A 20,096-nucleotide genomic window follows, 5' to 3' on the forward strand; every position below is an offset into this window, starting at 1 on the left:
TGAGCACTAAAACTAACTAAATTAAGATGTTTTAAATATCTGCCCAGTTGCACAAGATTTCTTAAAGAAAGTAATAGGGAAGTTTAATGACTGATGAACTCAAGACAATCACGTGAAATGGGGCGATAGTTCAGTTGGGAGAACGTGCGACTGAAGTTCACTTGAGTCATTTAATCGTAAGGTCGCCGGTTCGATCCCGGCTCACCCCATTATTTTTTCACCTTTTTGTTGATATGTTTTTATATTTATTATACAATCTACCTGTGTAAAAGCAGCCAAAAATTACTGTTGATTTAAAAATCTAGTCATACATCTCCTACCTCAATGCCACGAAATTTGCCATGTAATAGCTATCTAAGCCCTATATAGACAGAAAGATCCCTACCTAGGCATGTACCCAGCTGGGTAGTCGACATTATATGATCTTTCGGTTAATCACCATGCATTTGAAAAGGAATATGAAAAAGAAAGTCTGCGTCACGTTACCTTGAGCCTGCCTAGTCAAGCGCTCTGGAGCTAAGCAAGCAAAATTTCAAATTGACTCAATACGCCTTAACAATCTTTGTATGCTATCATGCTTCTCAATCGTAGCCTCTAAGATTGCATACCAAGAGACACTGAAAACGCAAAAAGCCCTCAGCACTGGTAGACTGTACACGCAAAACATTGGATAGCTTCGAATTAATGCTATGGGTAGTGACAAGGGCAACTTGGAGATAAGACAGTAGGATATCATAGGTTATTTTTGTTCCTCAGCCCCTTAAAAGGATTAAATTATGATATCGGGAGAGAGAAAACGGCTGAACTGCTCTTTTTCCACTCGAGGTAGGCTTGGGTATTTGGGCAGCGGAGTTTCCAGGTCAGGCTCAACGGTTTTTGTTGGAACAAGGAACAATACCCTTTTTCGGTTCACCTATGACTACAACTTTTAGTATTCACATGGTTAGATTTTGACGGCCTTTTTTTCTCAGGAAAAAACGGTCGCGGAGTTACACCCGATTTTTCGAATAATCGTAGATCCGAATAAATTTCTGATGGGACAGCCCTAAGGATTTCACCTCAGGATCCTACTCAAATCCTTCTGCGTCTGTGCAGCGGCAAATCCGCTTGATTCAGAGACCTGAGCGCTTTGAATCCGTTTCAAGATCGGGGCCAATCTATTTTTCTTTATAAAAGAAGCCGCTACTTTATCTTTAGACGCGGCTTTCAATGCTGATTATTATGAACATTTTACAGCTAAATTTTCAGCGTTTGCAACCTCGAAATGTTTCAACCCAGTTCATGGCTGGTCATAACCTGCATTCTTTTGAGCTTTTTCAAAATTTGCTCTGCCGATGATATCAGAAATCATTTTTACTGGACAGACTTATCCTGTGAAGATTACATTGACGATTTGAACGACGCCTGGGAAGAATATAGGGCTCTCGCATTCTACGCGACTCAGGAGTTGCTACAAAAGCATCAGAGCATCAATACAGGATATACTATCCATAATTTTTTTAATCCGGGTCGACGACAGATGCAATCATTAGAAAGTGGGTCAACTATCTCTCAATGTTCCAACAACGCAGAACGAATCTAATCCAGGAAAGGCGATTTCGGACAAATGAAAAACGCAGGTTTTGGAGCTAAGATACCCTATGCCCTATACTGCGGCTTTGATTTTGCCTATGTGAGCCAAGACCAATATGGAAACCCCCTTAGTGCAGACCGTAAGCGATCCCCTGTGTCCTCATTGATACCTCTGTCTATTTCTGACTCTTTTTTTCTTCGCACAGAAAGGTATTTTTTTGCTAAAAGATCTCCTCCCGGTAGAGAGATTAAGATTTATCGGACATCAAATGCCAACATGTGTGATGGACCTTCTGCTTTTGCGGAGCTGAAAACTGATATTCTCGTACTATGTCCGAACTTGTGGAAAGAAGTACCAAGTCAGCTCTGTGAAAAAGATTGGGTCATGCCAGAAGGCTCCGCCATTGACTCGAGGAGGACTATTGGATCTGTGATATTCCATGAGTTGACCCATCTTATCCTTGGAAGTATGTACCCGTATGAATTTCTCGCTTAATGACTTCATGCTAACTGATGCTAGCTTATGATCATAGCTATCCTATTGAAGGGTGTCTTGAGCTTGCTCAAACGGATCCACAAAAGGCTCAGAATAACGCTCAGTCCTTCATGTATTTTGCTATAGGTATGGAAGTCCCAATGCCAATCTTAGAAGTTAAAAGGATTAAACGCCTTGCTAACTCTGCAACAGCAATGCTGTATAAGGGAAATGCTTGGTATAATGGAAAGGCACAGGCAGCACATTGAATCATGTTGGCAGGATCTTGGCTCGATGGAAGGATTGGGACATTATGTAGTTCTGATTTCTGGCAAAACAAAGTGCATCTCACAAGTATTTATTGGTGAGTGTTGGAATATGGAACAAAGCAGTCATGTGATCAAATTGTTACTTTATAATAGATAGCAAACTAAGAATGAAAACCAGACTTTACAACCACTTCAAGAGGACACACAGATATCATAGGGGCGTAAAGCGTTACTTGTGATAGGTGTCAGAAGTGGGCGTTAGCCTCTCATCACCTTTATCGAATAGCTATTCCACACTTGATACAGGTGTACCGACAGTGAGTAATATCAACTGAAAATTATTGTAAAGCAAAAAAAAATACTCTAGAGCAAGGAAAAATGACCAATGCACCTAAGTCTCCTTGACTCGCGACGAGAAAGATAGTTTTACTTAATTAGTTGGGGGACGTAAATGTCACAAGTGTAGATCGATAGGGTTAGATGTCAACTGCGGCAAAATAATCTCTAATGATACATCCACGGATGTGTTAGGAAATTGTATGCGGTATCATCACCACAGGGTAGCATTGCCAAAACCTCAGCAGGTACAGCAAGGAAAAGGAATTTGCTCTCATGAAAATCCCTTGATACTAGTTTCTTCAAAGAGGTCATCTTATCTATCATCGCATTGAAGCGGAGTTTTCGAATTGGCTGAACAACGTCAAAAATATAACATGTATCCCTGACTGCGGCGTTAATGTTAGCACAATTATCACATCATCTGGAAAAATGCAGTATTGAAGGAGATAAACGTGTGATACGGACTAGGACTGGTTATTTTTAAGGATATAGAGCACTGAATCTTCGCGTAAATGCTCAACACACCCAGTTAAAGTCCAACTTCCAGCTTATGACCACAGTTTTCTGCACAATCTGAGTAGATATAGATCTTCAGTGTATATCATCTGCGTTCTGATTTGCATTCCGAGTTGATCATTAATACAGATACTCAGCCAATTTGAGCGACAAATATTTCTGAGGGATAGTAAAGCACTCGATCTAGAATCTATGGTGAGTTTTGGAAAGATCTACAACTTCGGCCTCCAGCCTGAGTCTCCGCAGCTTCAATGTTCTAGTTGAATACAATGACAAAAATGCATTGGTAAGTTTTGATGGTTGTTTATTGCTTGTTGTATTTCTTCTGTGCGCCTCTAGAGCGATTTTGGGAGTATATTCTCCACACTGAACCCGGAGGAATTGTGGAACCCTGGCCACACATTGCGACCCGCAGAAGCAAAGGAGTAGCAGGGTCACCAGAAATAGTGTCTTGAGCTCAAACCCAAACCGTAGAGCTACTTACATGACAGAGTCCATAGAAATAGTAAAGAACCCACCTTCCAACTCGATTTTTTGGAAACACTGGGGTATTCGTGAGAGTCAGGAAAATTAAAGCTGCACTGGTACTTGGAATAACCAGACACGCCTTCGACTATCCAGTGATGTATCACTTGTCCGAACGAATTTAAGTCGCAACGACGATAACGTCTTGTATTAGGGTTATATAATTGTCTCGATGGAGATATCAGTTCAGCTTTGGTAATAATCAGCTGTAAATGTCGTAAAGCCGTCCAAAAGGATCAAATCGAATCCTAAACTTGGCCCATTTGGGGAATTTCAGTATTCATCAGACGACAGGGATTGTTCAAACTAGGTAAAGTGTAGTCTGATGCGACGATCTCTCATATTTTGTGATATACCCACCACCTTGCACAACGTATATACTAAGAATCTAGGACGACTCATTCCCTACTCCAGTATATATAGTGCCAAGTGTGAACCCTGTCCTTTCAACGTAGTTAATTGACATTAGGCATCTTGAAGGTGGTTTTCTGAGCTTGCAAGGTAAAGTCGCAAACGACTAAGGGAAACCCGAGAATCGAAATAATAGCATCACCAGTGATACAGTGTCTGATGTTGTGTTCTTCGAGTCACTGAAAAAGGTAGAAAAATGCCCACCTGGGCATACTTTCTCTTCCTGAAGAAGCTTATCTAAGTATCTGAGATGTATTCAGCCATTCTCTATTTGAGGCTATGGGAGGATAATTGAAGTTCATACTTAAAGTGAGGTGCTCCACTTTTATGGCTATTTTGACTACCTTCGGCTAACCTAATTAAGGCTGGCGTATAATCTTAACCACTGAAGATGCTCAGGTGTGGATATCTTGATCTGTCAGCATATAGAAAAGCACTTCACTAACTACCTAAATATATAAATAGAGTACTACGTGAGAATCAGAAGAAATCCACCATCTCACTGCGAAATAAATAGAGAGCAAAATTCTGCTCTATCGATACGCAAGTATTTCATACCGCTATTCACGGCTGAATTGTAATCCTGATACTGGAGGGCAAGAATTTGAAATATCTATAATATAGACATGAAAACTCCACTTATTATAATTTCGCAGGGTCTTTTTATGATGGAGTCGTAGTTTAGATTGTTAGTGTTGGAATATGGAACAAAGCAGTCATGTGATCAAATTGTTACTTTATAATAGATAGCAAACTAAGAATGAAAACCAGACTTTACAACCACTTCAAGAGGACACAAAGATATCATAGGGGCGTAAAGCGTTACCTGTGATAGGTGTCAGAAGTGGGCGTTAGCCTCATCACCTTTATCGAATAGCTATTCCACACTTGGTACAGGTGTACCGACAGTTAGTTACTAGACTTAACACGCGTGTCATATGACCTCGTTAGTCAGGCCGTGGCTAACTTCGAGACACCTTCCCCGCCGATAGACCGCCGACACATGTTCCAATGACACTGACACCTCTCTTCGCTTTCTAGTTCCCTTTCTCAAACAAGATGGCCGACTTTATACCAGCTACCCCAAACAAGATAGTCGATTTCATTTCAGCTACCCCAAACCGATGGGCTCCGAATGACCTGTCACCGAGAGCACAACGAAAGAAGATTCCAACTCCAGAGCAGCACGTTCTAAAAAACTATCTCATCTCCCTAAATCACGGCAGTCGCGGCATACTCCCACAACCTCTCTCTGCCCCTCCGCATTTCCAGAAAGACTTTACACCTTTGGTTGTTCCGAGTGTTGTGCCAGGTGGCCAGTTTACCATTCATGGACATCCAGTCACAATCAATATATTTGCGAGAGAGATAATTCTTCCGTTTGATTTACGCGAAGGTCCGTCGGAGTTTCAGGGAAATTTGGAAATTCTCATGAACATTTTTCCCAATACGACTCAAGTAACCTTTGATGACCGTTACCTGGTATTTACGGTTTGAGAAACTTCCGGATAGGCCATGGCCGAGGAAGGTTGGCGGAGTGCCTTGTTATTTCACTATCGACAAAAATGATAATGGTCCGTATGTCCCTTTAGAGGCAATCCTTCGTTATCGCCCCCATTCTCGAATTCATATCGCGAAACACCTCAATCTTCGAAACAAAACAGGAAATATTGAGCAGATCTTTGGTTTGGTGCATCAGTTTTTTGAAGAAGCCGACATACCCATCACAGAGGTCCAATCATGGGGACATCTCGTGATTATTATTCTCGAAAATGATACGGGAGATCTAATGACTAAAGTTCCCCGCTCAGTCGCTGGCTGTAATTGCTTTTACCTTTTTGAGGACATGATGGATAGGCCCGCAAATTTATCAGCGGAACGAATACGGGAACCGGCTTCTACTCAACCAGATGATTCAGCCTATGAAATTATACGACCAGGTGTGATGTTGAGCTCAGTACCTCATCCTGAACAAGGATGGAGGTTACAAACTTCTGCTGGTGTACTGATCAAGGACCATCTTGGTTATGAGTATATGACCGCTGCTGCCCATGGATTCCCTGGCTTGCTCATGAGCCCTTATGTCTATTGCGCCAATTCGAGTACAATAATCGGTGAGATGATAATTGAGATTAACTCTACAGATATTGCACTGGTGAAGTTGAAGCCCGGTGTTCAATTCCAAAACGAGCCCTTCGAAAATACCGTTGTCCCAGGCGCACTATTCAAGTTGGAAGGACTCTCAACCACAGAGACAACGATTGGAGATTCCATTTTTATGGATACTTCATTTACTGGCTATGTTGAAGGCACCAGAGGTGCTCAGTCAAAATTCAGAGTCCCAAGCGACTCCAACAACCCGAAACAGATTTGGATACAATGTGCATGGGATTACATCGGCCAAAATTCATCGACAATTCTCCCTGACGGTATTTGTGGCTCTGCTATCTGGGATAATAGCCATGATGTTGTTGGTTTTTTCGGTATGCTCCTAAACAGGGAGCCTTTGTCGATTGGTCAATGAGCGTTAGTACAGATTGCCTTGTCAAGAATGGTTACACCTTAGTTTAGTTCAGTAGGGCTGCTCTCATGTATTACTAAGATACAAATTAACTTATGATGTCAATTGTGCTCTTCTTCATATCATATCATATCCCTTCAGCGAAGTCCCCTAGAATACTCAAGTACAACAACAGACAACCGATGCTGGAAAGTATGGTATCCCCTGGGAGTAATTTGACTTAAAGTTTTTCAAGAGCCAATATTCTCTTCTTCTGGAAGTGAATTCTCTTACAATAATAGACTGTTACTATGAGGGGATCGCAAAAGAGCCCTAATTACCTGCCATGCTCCGATGAATATGCACAATTGCCGCACCTCAAGCATTTGCCCTGTACTGGATACAAAAACGCTGCTATAGCCAGCATGGGCCTGGACCGCTTACATTCAAATTCGGCTGGATTGGACCTACCACTTACAAGTCGGACATCACTAAGGGTAAATAGCCTGACAACAGCTTCTTGCACCACGGATACCTGCATCTTGAAGAGCCCCAGATGATCTATAGATAGTGCACATTGATTTTGATTCTTGTCTTATCATCCTCATTATTAGATAGTAGATCTAGGCTATGACTGAACAACCTGTATCAATAGTGATATCCACTTAGTGCAATCTGAATAGTACTTTTTCTTCTATACTTATTCATAGCTCGTTCTATTTTCATCGTCACTCCCTTCTATCTTAGGTCCTCTTCCACTCAGCTCACGTATTAGGGCTACCTAGTTCAAATCTTGTCTTGAGATACTCAGAAAATCCATGCAAGATGAAAGAGGCTGGTATCAAAGGGGGTAGAATAAATCTGCATGCAACATGTATAGATACTGGCTTGTTCGGGCCCCACCTGGGCAATAGCTATCTCCGGACTGTTAGGGCGCCTGGGGTTATTGACCAATCTATTTAACATATATGAAAGCCAAGTGGGTCACTAGTGAGCATATTCATAATTGAGCAACTAAAATCTGCTCTATCACTTCCTCTTTTATCATGAGAATAATTCTGTATTGTGTAATATGTACCTAGGTACTCTTTAAACCTTACAATATTAGCCTGCACCTTCCAAGGGTTCGTTCTATTGACCTGAAATGGTTTACTCGTAGTTATACTGCCCGGGTACTACTAATTCCGTTTTGTTTGAAAGGTCGATAATATTGGACCCACTTACTATAAAAGTGGGGTGTAGATCAGGATCCTATGATCTCATTTCGTACACTACGTTTTAATATTGACAGCAATTGATGAAATGATTCAAGAAATAGAAAAGATAAAGAAATTCGATCACCTGAGACTGATCTGTGCAAATATATCCCTTGTCAAGATCGTGGGTCTTGTTTCCGAGTTATGTACTTCCTCCTGACTAAATGCAGAATTGCAGTCTATTCTTCGGCAGATGTTGTCAAATAGCAAGAGTAAAGTGGCACGGAGTAGTCCTGAATGGCCAATAATATGTGTGTATGTGTGCTCCCTTACTATGGGATTCCTATCAGGATAGTAGGAATGATGACTAATACAATAAAACAAACTAACTGAATACAGTAACCAAATCTTTGAGATGACCACGTGATATCCATAATTACTTCGATTTCAACAACAAACCTAATTTCACGCTTCTTCTTCACTTTTAACATGATGATTCTCGGAAACCCTACCAGCTCACTAATCTTGACTAGTAATTAGCGATAAGGAGCGGTCAATGTTGAAATTTTCCTTCATGTAAAATTACCGGAGATCTTCAAACAGATGCTTTATGCTGAAGGATTGCTAGGGTTTTGGGGAAGGCTGCTTCTATTTTGTATTGGGAATTTCGAGCGGTGGAATTGATTATGTGGCAAGACGCCTTGGATTATATTTAATGAGAAGCCCAAGTACTTTATTCCTTTGCAATCTTTTCCAAAATCTCGGCCACACGATCAGGCATACTCAAAAATGGCGAGTGTGAACTTGGAAGACGGTAGGTTCTGTCCGGTCCAGCAACCTTGGCAGCAAACAGCTCTTGGATGGGAGGATGAAGAAATTCATCCTTCTCACAGATAATGTAGGAGCAGGGAATAGTATTCCATGGCTCATAGGTGCACTCGCCACCGAAAACTGGGCGTGAGGTATGCTTCGTCAATGCTCCCCACTTCTGCTGGTCTTCCTCAGGAAGATCAGACCAGGGGCTTATGGTAGGGTCGCCATTAGAGCGAACATAGTCACCCTATAGAATTTTAGTAGTGTTCTTTTTTGAACTCATACCCGCCGATATTGATATATGTATTTCAGAATGGAAGAAGTAAAGATATAACTCACATCAATATTCATAAATGGAGGAGGGTTACCTCCGCTCAAAAGACTTTTACCCTTATCCAAAGCAAAGGAACCCATATAGACAACCTTCACAACACCACCAGTCTTGCCCTCCTTTTCACGGGTGGCTTTATCTAAGCCTTCAACAGAGGAAGAAGCAACAACACCGCCATAAGAGTGAGCTACAACGATCAATTCACGACCCTCGTCAGCAAGCTGTGTCAACAATTCGCGCTGAGAAGCAGCATCATCAGCCAAAGTCTTGGTTGGTGGTTCAGCGCCAATGGAAGGGTGACTTTTGCACTCAGTAGGGAAACCGAGTGCAATTAGCTTGGAACGGATCTCATCGAAGAACTCCGAGGTAATCCAAGCACCAGTAGAAAAAACAAAGGTTGGACTGGTCATCTTTAGTGCTCGGCAAAGATATCGAATATTCGAAATTTGAATAATTAGTCCGTATTCGATCGAATATTCGATTCATTTGGTCACGTGGTCATACCAAGACTAGGATATATCATGTGATATAGAGCCCGTCACTCCAGTTATATATAATAGACATTCATTTGGTAGAATGTGAGAAGGTATGACACCCTTTCAAATTTTAGAAACAATAGCGCACGCATTCAATTTTCAATAACAGTCTCTGTATAAATCTCTTAACAGAACTAACTTCCTCATCGTCTGACCATTCAAAGAATATTGACGAACACCAATTGTATCCCGAACTTGACTGAACAATCTCTCCACTGATACCTTAGCTGAACATATGGGCGCATACATGACATAATATAGGCGGTGGCAGAATAAATAAAACGAATAAAACGAATCGAATACGAATAATGCTACCCCAATCGAATACGAATTCGAATAATGGCTATCTGAAACGAATTCGAATAATCTAAAAATCTATTCGTTTTATTCGATGCCGAGCGATAGTCATTTTGGCGGAGCGTTTAAGCTAGTAGTAAATATTGTAATTTTCAATTTAAGATGCAGGGGGTGATGAGATTCATAAATGACGTGATTCTTGGCGGTTCCTTGGCGGTTCCTTTATCCAGGTAGTTCCGTTACCCCCCATCAGCCCCCTCTATCTTCAAACACCCATTATGATGCCACCAATTCATTCAAAAAGCAGAAATAAGTCAATCAGGAGATCGAATTGAATCAGTTATTCGAACCTTGAAAATGGAAGTTTTACCTTGGTCGCAGCTGACATAAGCTCATTTTAGGTTCCAAGATCAAACGGCCATCTGGCATAGATCTACTGATCTTGCAGATGAATCTATAGAAAATTGGCTAACTTCTATGAATTTAAGAGGAATAGCCTTTATCTCAGCTTATTAAGGGATATGGCTAATTTAATCTTCGATCGCGTGGAGATGTATATTCTTCCTCTTTAAGCCAAAAATTGGCCATAAGTTATTAAATATCGTATAAATTTGACTTCAAGGCTCTTACGGAAGTACCTCGGTATCATTATAAGAGAGCCCTTCATTCTGAAAAGGGTCAGAATTTCCCAGAAAGGATAACTTCTGCCTTCTGCCTTCTAACTTCTAAATTGGATCCGCTATACGAAGAAGATGATGTTATTTCTCATCATTTACGATGTATGTTATGTTGCCAACTGTTGATGTGCCAAGTCCCACGTGACGCACTGTACGTCTCAACTTGGGCAACGAGGTGGGATTATAAGAACCAATCAAAATGCTTCACAATCTCAAATATGTGTGTGTATTTGCAGCAGTAAATCTAGCTGACTAATAAAGCGAGCTAGACTAAAATAGGACTGGCCATTTGACAGCATGTGTCAGCCCGCGTCCCAATTATTGTCCTTTTATCCCTAGTTTAGGAGAAGTTTCCGAGACTTACAGAGTAGGATCAATCTTCCATTTATGCATATTCTAATTGGTCATCCATGTTCTCTGAAAGTCGACTGCATGTTTATATTCCTGTAATCTGATCCGTAATATAGCTTAAAAAGCTAAGTTTTCGCCTGCCTGTTAGAATTTATTACTCTGCACTGTTTAATCATCTACCTATTGATTTCGAAATGTAAATGCCTGACCCTACCCCGAGGTACTATACCTATGTATAGCTTCTTCCCGATATTAGAATCGTGCCTGCAAAGTTCTCCCTGAACCGCCAACTTTGGCGGCCTCTATTGAAGAATTTCTGGAGTATGTAAATGAATGCCCCGATGACTGGATTATTTATCTGAAGAATACCGATGGGTCACCTGAGAGTTGAGAGTTGGAAGAAGAAATCCAGACCCTGCGCGCCACTATCGCCAAATAAGCTAATGACTCTTTGAAGAATGGAGAGGAATGGAAGGAAATACAGCTCAGTAAGATATTCAATATAATGAGCGGAGCAGGGCGGTGACAATCAGAAATGAATTTGAAGTAAAATTAAGATCAAAATCATGGAGTTTCAAGACTCGACATTCATTGAGACGTCGGGAAATACTACTAGGTTATAATACCCCGTCAAATCGATCAGAATTTCAACAGCCACGTGGTACTAGTTTAGGGCATTCGTACTCCCGGCTCTGTGGTAAAGTGTGGAACAGTAATTAGGCTATGGCGTACATGCCATGTGGCCAAAGATAGGGATATGCACTAGTAGTAGGCCACTAAACCCCGAATTAAAGGAGGTGATTGTCAGATTGGTGTGGGGGCTGAAAAAGGTAGGCTAGTATGGGACAATATCACTCCAAAATTCGCGACTGCAGAAACCATCCGTATTTGATTTCGAGTCTTTTTGTTCTGATAGAGAAGATCACTGTATAGATCTTGCGCCTAGTCGATCGATTACATGTCATGTTTCTTTCTTATTTTATCTCACGGATCAATAACGACGGTGAACCGAAGTGCTGGATCTCAAATTGATGAACACCCGGCAAAAGCTTTAATTATGATACGAAGAAAGTGGGGATATATGAATTGAAACAGTCAAAGCGTTTGTCTGGAGGACTAGACATACATAGTAATAGTAATTCCTCATTAGTTAAGGTAATAGACATGTGAGTGGATAATCCCTGTATAATCAGCCAATAACACCAAATTCTGACCAGGGTCATTCAATCTCATTTCCCAAGATCGTCAGCGCCCACACAGATGTGTTATCTGCAGATAGACTGGTCATAGGAAACAACGATGCCTAAATAGACAGATTTAATAGTTTCTTTCCATTGGCTTCATTCAAGTTGACGAAGTTTTGGTATAAAATAGAATGTTCAAATGCTCAAAGGTGGACTAAATTGACCACTCGCATGTCTCTTACTCTAACTGTTATCTACTAGTTCCATTTTGGTAAGAACGATCTTCTCCGTCAATCCGTGGGAAAGACCAGAGTTATTGTATCCTTCCAGTGGTAATGTTGGGCAATAACGAGTAGTTATGCGGTATCTGGAAAAGTTAATGAAAAGGAATAGTTTTGTGTGGTTTGAACATAATCAATTGCTGGGGGCTAAGTGCAATTTGGGGCGCTAAGTGCCATTCATCACCATATTCACTCATGTCACCGAGCCGTCTTAGCGCAGGATTACCGATAGTTTGGTCTGCAACGCCCCCACAGTCGAAGGATCAAGACAAAACGTTTAAAAGCTTCCCATCCATGGATCAAATCAGTTCAAGAAGTTGGGAATTATACACCTGTTGCTGGCTGACCATTCTACACTTCGTGGCAAAATATGGGCCACTATGGCTCCTCTCAGGGCGGGACGACGTTCTCTATCGTTCTGCTTGTTTTCATGTGTTTTGCCATAATAACGACAATCCTTCGACTCATATCTCGGAAGATGCGGGGCTTGACATTGGGCCTTGACGACTTTTTCACTGTAATTGCAACAGTATGTCCTCTACTGCTCACTGAACCAGATGAAGAAATATTCTGATGAAACTAGCTCCTGGTCTTTGTCGGCTCAATCCACGCAGTTAGCAGTATGGTGCAACAGTCTCGAAAACTTGTGTTGGCGCTTTACTGACATAGATGCCAGCGGTAACGAGTCATGGACTTGGGTTACATGAAGATGTGGTCTCTAAAACCGACGCCCAAACTCTCACAAAGGTGAGATTACACGTGAACTTTGAGAATCAACTCAGAGTAATCCTCGAGATATACTGACTTTCATACTAGTTCCTGCTTATTTACAATATCATGTACGCAGTCACTCTCGGGCTCTTGAAAGCATCAATGATCTTCCTCTATTACAAGCTATTCGGGGCAAAGAAGAGCCTGAGGATATCTGTTTATATCGGCTTGGCGATCGTTTGGGCTTGGGCTGCTAGCACTATATTGGCCAATTTGCTTATTTGCAGACCACTTGCACATGATTGGGACCCTTCAATACCGGGAAAATGTGGAAATCGAAATGTTTTGATGATGGTAGTTGGAACGATGAACATGGTCACCGATATCATCATTATGATCATCCCAGCACCTCATATCTGGGGTCTAAAACTTGCGGTAGTGCGGAGACTGGTTCTGATTGCTACATTTGCCATCGGTTTATGGTAAGTTCCATAATATTCAGCCTCCAGGGCTTTTTTCCACGTCACTTCCCCGACAAAGACTGATATTAATACATTCAATAGCGTCAGCGCCATAAGTATGGTTCGGGTTGTGAGTATTCGACAAATCAAGTTCAGCGATTTATCTTATACACTTCTGCATTCAATGCTATGGACGTGGCTGGAAATAGATCTTGCCATCATCGCGACAAATATTCCACTTCTTCGTCCGGTCGCAAATTTCCTCCTTCCGCATGGTTGGCTAGGAACATCCAGAGATCGATCCCAGTCATATGGTGGGAGATACCAAAGTGGACTGAGTGTAAGCCGGAGAAACTTCTCGCAATTCCAATCGGGTAAAAATGGCAAAGAAGGAAAGGCAGAGGTAACCTCTCACCAAAAATCACTCTATCCCGGAGCCTCTGGAGTGACATGGAATGATGAGGATGAAGATGGGCACTCAGATATCGAATTGACAACGAACGCCGCCCCAGTGGACGGGATTCAAGTGAAGCAAGATTTCAATTTTCATTCAGACGTCGAGAATAGAGTGCTGGAAAATGCACCCATACAGCCCTGGAGCTCCACCTCATTGGGTCCCAAGTGATATGTTTAATACCCTCTTTCATGAACTAAATTTTATTTATATCCTCTTTAATGGCGAACGACTTCATTTTCACACTTTATACAGTATAATATGACCAAATCTACTCACTACGCCGATTATTTTCTACCTTGGTCAGAAGCTTCGTTTATACACTACAGATCTTCTTGAAAATACTCAGAATAAAGATTTGAAACATTTCTGGCAATGAGATAGGGTGAATATGGTTTCGAACTTGTTAGCTCCATATCAATTTGAAGAGACTTTAGTCGGAAAAAGACCGCAGCTGTATGCAGGTTCCAGGTTATATACCTAAGGTAATCACTTGCGAGGTTCTGCTCCGCGGGTTTAAAGAGACTCAAAATTCCATGGAGACTGAATTTACTCCGCGGGCTCTTAAAACCACGGAAATCCGCGAGTTTTAACAACACTTGTCGATTTTCACCATCTGGGTAGTTAGTTTTCGAGAACCTCCCATCAATAGGTCACCAGTCAAAGTGGCATCGAGTTACCAAATTTATTCTCCACGAATCGAATATCTGCCGGTCTTCCTCCTAATGTCTTCTTCGTACAACATACTCCCCCGGATAAGCTATTGATCCGGTCCGATAAGACCTGCCACAAAAGCTAATCTATCCCACTTCTCAATCCCATCCCACTTAGTATTTATCGCTTTAAGTTTGTTTACCATAATGGATGCCGCAACAAAAGCGAGATACGATCTCATCACTGAGAATCTCGCGGAGATTCTCAACCCTGAGATCCTTGAAGAGATTCTAATTGAGGGTAAACGAAACCCGCGCATCTACTGGGGTGTGAGTCACATACACACATTTTTTCCTTTCCCTAGGACGACTCTGATAGCAATGATAGACTGCAACAACCGGCCGGCCACACACTGGCTATCTTGTCCCCGCATTGAAAATCGCCCAACTTGTCGCTGCCGGATGTGATGTCGTTGTCCTACTTGCCGACATTCACGGATTCCTCGATAACCTCAAGGCTCCACTCGAGCTTGTCGAAAGCCGTGCTAAGTACTACAGCAAGGTCATTACGGCAATCCTCCAATCAGTAGGTATTCCTACTGAGAAGTTGGAGTTTGTTCTTGGTAGCTCTTACCAAACGAGCCCCGCATATGTGATGGATGTCTACCGTCTATCGAGTGTGGTTTCTGAACACGATGCCAAGAAGGCCGGTGCAGAGGTTGTTAAACAGAGCGATAATGCTCCATTAAGTGGACTGCTCTACTCTGTTCTCCAGGTTCTGGATGAAGAGCACCTTAAAGTTGACTGCCAGCTTGGCGGAGTCGACCAGAGAAAGCGTGAGTCTCGCCTTATACGAAGTCGCTCATTTGAAAATTTGTCGTACTGATGGAGTTATAGTATTCGTTGCTGCCACTGAGTGGCTACCAAAGCTTGGATACAAAAAGGTATTGTCTTTAATTTCACATGTTTGGGCTGTGGTGATACTAACCTATTTCCTAGCGTGCTCACATCACCAACCCTATGATTCCCGGTCTCAGCGGCGGCAAGATGAGCTCAAGTATTCAAGAAAGTAAAATTGATCTCCTCGACTCAGTCGAGACCATTGCAAAGAAGATTCGGAAAGCAGAAGCTGCTCCTAAAATCGTCGAGGAGAATGGAGTTGTTGCCTTGGTAGAATTTGTTCTGTTGCCCGCAGCTGCTCTGAAGGGCAAGAAGGAATTCCGCGTTGAGCGCAGAGACCAGGAACCCTTGATCTACACCGATATTAAGCAACTCCACGAAGACTACAGGAATGATGTTTTAACACCGCAACTTCTCAAGCCTGCTGTCGCGGCTGGGATCCAGGCCCTCTTGGCACCTATCTCGGCAGCTTACGAAGCTTCACCCGAGTGGCAGGAGATTACTGCAAAGGCCTACCCGGCACCTGTTGTGCAGAAGAAGGAGAAGAAGGTCAAGGATAAGGGCTCTCGCCACCCAGGTGCCATCGCTCATCACATCAAAGCTGAGGAAAAGCCTTCCGCAGAGCAGTAATTTAATCTTTGGTTGGTCAGCACAGATGGAAAAGAATGTTTATCCCATAGTTGCCCAACTAGCAAGACAAGACGACATTCGGAGTCTCTGGCACCTATGTACTATAAGATAAGTTTCCAAAAAGGCCATCTATTATTCGATTAACCATATTTGGAAAGACGATCTCCAGTGTATTGAATTCAACTGTCCAAGGGGGCTATGCCGCTGATTCATTTGGCTAACTTTGAAAGCTTTCTATATTCTTAAACCTTGGTGTGTTTACACCGAATTTTCAATTGATAAAAGCACAATACTACAATAAACTGAAATGAGACATTGAAATGAAAATACCTACCCTTGTCTCTTGTTAAACACATTGTCAAAAAGGCTTCAAAATCATAGCGGGTAAAGGTGGTCCCAATACCCATCCACCGATTCGACACCGCTGACATTTAAGACAAGTTGAATTCGATCGACTCAAGTTTGGTCGATGCGTATGCCCTCCATGAAAACCACCGTGTGCATCAGGCATTGAGTGGGCTTCGACATTGTTCTCCATACTTCTTCCCTGGTTGTTACCAGCATGGCCATAGTAACGAGCGTTCTGAGTCGCTTGCATCATCGGTTCCGGGTTTGAATTCGAATTCGAGGGCAATTGTGGTCGCGAGTGCGGACAGCTTTGAGAATGTCTTGTCTCCGTCAAGTGGCCCCGGTGGTTGCAGGAATGGGGAAGATTGCAGCGATGACAATTCTCGCATATGGATGGTCTCTCTGATTCCGCGGAGCAGGAGCAGCACCGTCGACGGTGCGTTATTTGAGAGGCCCGACTTGCTATGGAGCTGTTTCGAGACCGGGTGCAATTTGGCGAGCAGGAGTTTCTGTTGTTGGTTCTCCAGTGAGCAACGCAGCAGTTTTGATTCGAGCAACATTGACAGGATGCGCCATTGCGTTGTGGGTTGCAATGTATTACGCATATCGTCCTTGAGCTTCCACAGCCATGGCAGGTGGAAGAATGCATGATGACTTTAGTGTTCAATTAGACTTTCAATGTTGAATGTGTTGGGCTAGGTACGGGAAGTTGCTATCCTGTTATATATAGGCTGTTTTGGGGGTCTTCAGCTTCCACATAATCCCTTTCAATGGCCGCTTTTTGCAAAGGAAAAGCTTGCAAGGAAAGTAGCACGAAAAGTACCTAGTTTGCCCTCTCGCTTTCACAAATTCTTTCAAGTATCTGATTCTGGACTAGTAAAAGGTAGTGCTTCTAATTTCGACGGTGTTTGCAGTTCTCAAGTGGCACTCAAAGCATATCTGCCTTAGAAGTTCCCCCTATAGAAATACACAGTCTACAGAGCTGCGGATAGCTGCATGAAATTCGATGGATATTATAGGACTGCGAGAAAAAATTGTTTTATTTTGAGTCATTACTGAAAACTGGATCTTAAATTGAGTGAGATGATTCTTTGTTCAACGATTCCCTTACCAAGTGATCATTCAACGACCATAACATGTCCGGAGGATGTACGAAGTTTGTCAGGGATGGCAATAGAAGGAGCATAGCGCACAATCCATTCCTTCGCAATCGCGTAGAAAGTCTGGCAGACTCTCTCAGTTGCAAGATCCCTAGATTCTGTACCGCACTCAATATAGACTGCCTGCTATTAGTCATTTCAATGTGAAACTATATAGGGGTAACCTACATTTGACTTTCGGCTCCGTGCCTGAACCCCGGAGCGTGAACTGCACACCCCCCTCTAACCACAATGTTAGCATCTGGCTAGTAGGGTCTATCGGTAAATCGGGGTTGCCATCAGCTGTAGAAGAATCAAATCCTTCTGTTAGATCTCTCCATCGAAGGATTTTGAATGGTCCCAATTTCTTCTCAGGGAGGAAAGGACCGCTTCTGATCCCACGGAAGAGTTGAGTCACTAACTCAGGATTTGTAGCCCGGAAGTAATTATTCAATGTTTCATGGAAGCCGTGCTGCGCAAAGAGTTGCTCGAGTTTAGAGTATGGTGTCAACCCCTCCTCCTTCCATTTGGCAGCTGCCATGAGAAACACTGCAGCAGCTGTGATACCATCTTTATCGTAGCAGATGGAAGAAAACATATACCCAAGTGCTTCCTCGTAAGCAAAAGGTACAGTTTGCCCCGTACCTTCAAGGTCTCGGGCTACATTTCCTAGCCATTTAAAACCTGTCAATGTCTCTTGAAATAGGGAACCCCTGGCTGTAGCCAGCTTTTCAAGCATGCGGCTTGATACGGCTGTTGTCAGAAACGTGTCCTTCGTTGGGTCTTCGCTGCTGCGATCCAGGAACTCCATAACATGAGACGCTAATAAGACGCCGATCTGGTCACCTGTGAATTGGAACCATTCGTTGCCTCTTTTCTCGGCTACAGCAAACCGGTCTGCATCCGGGTCATTGGCTATAACTAAAATTCGACCTAGTTGGTCTGCAGTTGTCATGGAATGATCCAGAGCTCCCGCTTCTTCAGGGTTGGGAAATTTCACAGTCGGGAAGTCAGGATCCGGCTTTTCCTGGAGAGGAGCAGACACGAAATCCCTGCTCTGTAACTGGGTACTGCACAGGGCTGGAAGTACTGTGCCTCCAACTCCATGTAAAGGGGTGTATACGAATGGGGGCACATAAAGTTGTGAGGTGACAGTTGAAATCTAGTGTTTCATATTAGTTAATACCTTTGATGGTTGTATGGATATCCATACCGCATATTTTGCGACTTGTTCCTTGTACGGAAGAATGAGTGTCTGGTATGCATCATCATGTAAAAACTCGTTGGGTCTCAGTTCATCCCAAGCAGTAGACCATGGCTGCAAGTTCTCACGGATGAACTGGGCGATGTCTGCATCTTCAGGTCTGTTGATTTGAGCACCATTGCTGGAATAAACTTTGTAGCCATTATCCTGGGGTGGGTTGTGACTTGCAGTCACCATGACACCCGCCGCAGCTTTCCAGTGGTTGATTCCATACGGAACCATGGGAGTCGGTGAGATCTCCGAGAAGAACCACACAGGAATCTGAAGTGCAATGAAGGCATTGGCCGCAAGCTCGGCAAATCGGCGAGATTGATGGCGGGCATCATGGCCAATGACTACTCCCTTTGATGCAATCTGCGGCTTTCTTGTCTTTATGTACTTTGCAAGTCCTTGAGAAGCCTGGATCACCGTCAATGAGTTCATACGGGAGAATCCTGCTGACATGCGACCGCGCAAACCGGCAGTGCCGAATTCGATGCCTACATCTTAATTAGACCAAGACGCGTGAGCAATAGACTTGCACATACGCTTTCGGAGAAGAGTTTCCAACTCTTCCGAAGCACCGGCATCTCGCAGCTTCTCTACCTCCGAGCGAGTCTTGGAGTCCTATATCCGAGTCAAGTCAGGAGATCATGCCACCAGGAAACATTTCTCCGTATTTACCTGATCCCACAAAAGCCACGTCTGAACTAAACTTGAGAGCGGTTCCTGCAATGTGTCAGCCTATCAGAGAGAAAGGAAAACGTCGAATATACCTCAGCCATCATGCAATCCGAGGGTAGTTGTTATGTTGAATGATACTTGATACAGTGGAGTTTCATACATTAGGCCTCCTGGAGACTCCGCCTTTTTTACCGCCTACTATATTTGGAAGATGATATATCACTCTGTATTCCATTACCTAGTGGGGCCTGCCAACTGTCACATTCCATCAGTATGAAGTTGTATATGATACGTTTTGACAGGCAGAATACCAGGCACGGACCAGAACAGGTGCACTAGGGGGCCAAATTAATAAATTTAGTGGCGGTTGAGTACATCAGATAATCACGGGAAGAACGGACGATCAGTTCCCGCTTATTGCTCCACATTCCCGCTTCACTTCTCTCCTGCCTATCCCTAATCTCTGTTTTATTCCTTGCAGTTTATTGAGCGCTGGCTTTCAATCCCATGCTAACTTGCTGATTGCCCGGTTTTTACCTGGCAAACTCGGCCTCGGCCTTAGCAACATCTCTTCAGTCATTATTTACAACTCACATCACC

General features: G+C 43.0%; 8 protein-coding genes across 8 annotated transcripts; 5 read left to right on the forward strand and 3 right to left on the reverse strand.

Annotated features, from left to right (window-relative positions):
* Positions 1-1,849: 1,849 nt before the first annotated feature.
* Positions 1,850-2,316, forward strand: N7495_009721 (uncharacterized protein; the record flags this gene model as incomplete). Its single annotated transcript, XM_057212372.1, has 2 exons — positions 1,850-2,039; positions 2,120-2,316. 2 exons carry the CDS (start codon positions 1,850-1,852, stop codon positions 2,314-2,316), a joined length of 387 nt encoding a protein of 128 aa, XP_057059235.1.
* Positions 2,317-5,166: 2,850 nt separating this feature from the next.
* N7495_009722 (uncharacterized protein) lies at positions 5,167-5,604 on the forward strand (the record flags this gene model as incomplete). The annotated part of the gene is made up of 1 exon (XM_057212373.1): positions 5,167-5,604. One exon carries the CDS (start codon positions 5,167-5,169, stop codon positions 5,602-5,604), a length of 438 nt encoding a protein of 145 aa, XP_057059236.1.
* Positions 5,605-5,678: 74 nt separating this feature from the next.
* On the forward strand, positions 5,679-6,631 carry N7495_009723 (uncharacterized protein; the record flags this gene model as incomplete). Its single annotated transcript, XM_057212374.1, has 2 exons — positions 5,679-5,685; positions 5,772-6,631. 2 exons carry the CDS (start codon positions 5,679-5,681, stop codon positions 6,629-6,631), a joined length of 867 nt encoding a protein of 288 aa, XP_057059237.1.
* A 1,905-nt stretch (positions 6,632-8,536) lies between these two features.
* On the reverse strand, positions 8,537-9,357 carry N7495_009724 (alpha/beta hydrolase; the record flags this gene model as incomplete). Its single annotated transcript, XM_057212375.1, has 2 exons — positions 8,537-8,863; positions 8,956-9,357. 2 exons carry the CDS (start codon positions 9,355-9,357, stop codon positions 8,537-8,539), a joined length of 729 nt encoding a protein of 242 aa, XP_057059238.1.
* A 3,286-nt stretch (positions 9,358-12,643) lies between these two features.
* Positions 12,644-14,070, forward strand: N7495_009725 (uncharacterized protein; the record flags this gene model as incomplete). Its single annotated transcript, XM_057212376.1, has 5 exons — positions 12,644-12,802; positions 12,857-12,893; positions 12,950-13,020; positions 13,090-13,466; positions 13,548-14,070. The coding sequence occupies 5 exons, from the start codon at positions 12,644-12,646 to the stop codon at positions 14,068-14,070; spliced, it is 1,167 nt and encodes a 388-aa protein (XP_057059239.1).
* A 689-nt stretch (positions 14,071-14,759) lies between these two features.
* Positions 14,760-16,082, forward strand: N7495_009726 (tyrosine--tRNA ligase TYS1; the record flags this gene model as incomplete). The annotated part of the gene is made up of 4 exons (XM_057212377.1): positions 14,760-14,882; positions 14,941-15,388; positions 15,450-15,496; positions 15,552-16,082. 4 exons carry the CDS (start codon positions 14,760-14,762, stop codon positions 16,080-16,082), a joined length of 1,149 nt encoding a protein of 382 aa, XP_057059240.1.
* Positions 16,083-16,636: 554 nt separating this feature from the next.
* N7495_009727 (uncharacterized protein) lies at positions 16,637-16,990 on the reverse strand (the record flags this gene model as incomplete). Its single annotated transcript, XM_057212378.1, has 1 exon — positions 16,637-16,990. One exon carries the CDS (start codon positions 16,988-16,990, stop codon positions 16,637-16,639), a length of 354 nt encoding a protein of 117 aa, XP_057059241.1.
* Positions 16,991-17,548: 558 nt separating this feature from the next.
* Positions 17,549-19,600, reverse strand: N7495_009728 (phosphoribomutase PRM15; the record flags this gene model as incomplete). The annotated part of the gene is made up of 6 exons (XM_057212379.1): positions 17,549-17,709; positions 17,759-18,731; positions 18,783-19,312; positions 19,361-19,439; positions 19,497-19,541; positions 19,589-19,600. The coding sequence occupies 6 exons, from the start codon at positions 19,598-19,600 to the stop codon at positions 17,549-17,551; spliced, it is 1,800 nt and encodes a 599-aa protein (XP_057059242.1).
* Between the last annotated feature and the right edge of the window lie 496 nt (positions 19,601-20,096).

This window comes from Penicillium taxi, assembly GCF_028828555.1.
Source record: "Penicillium taxi strain IBT 34144 chromosome Unknown utg000006l_segment0_segment0, whole genome shotgun sequence".
Classification (NCBI taxonomy): Eukaryota; Fungi; Ascomycota; class Eurotiomycetes; order Eurotiales; family Aspergillaceae; genus Penicillium; species Penicillium taxi.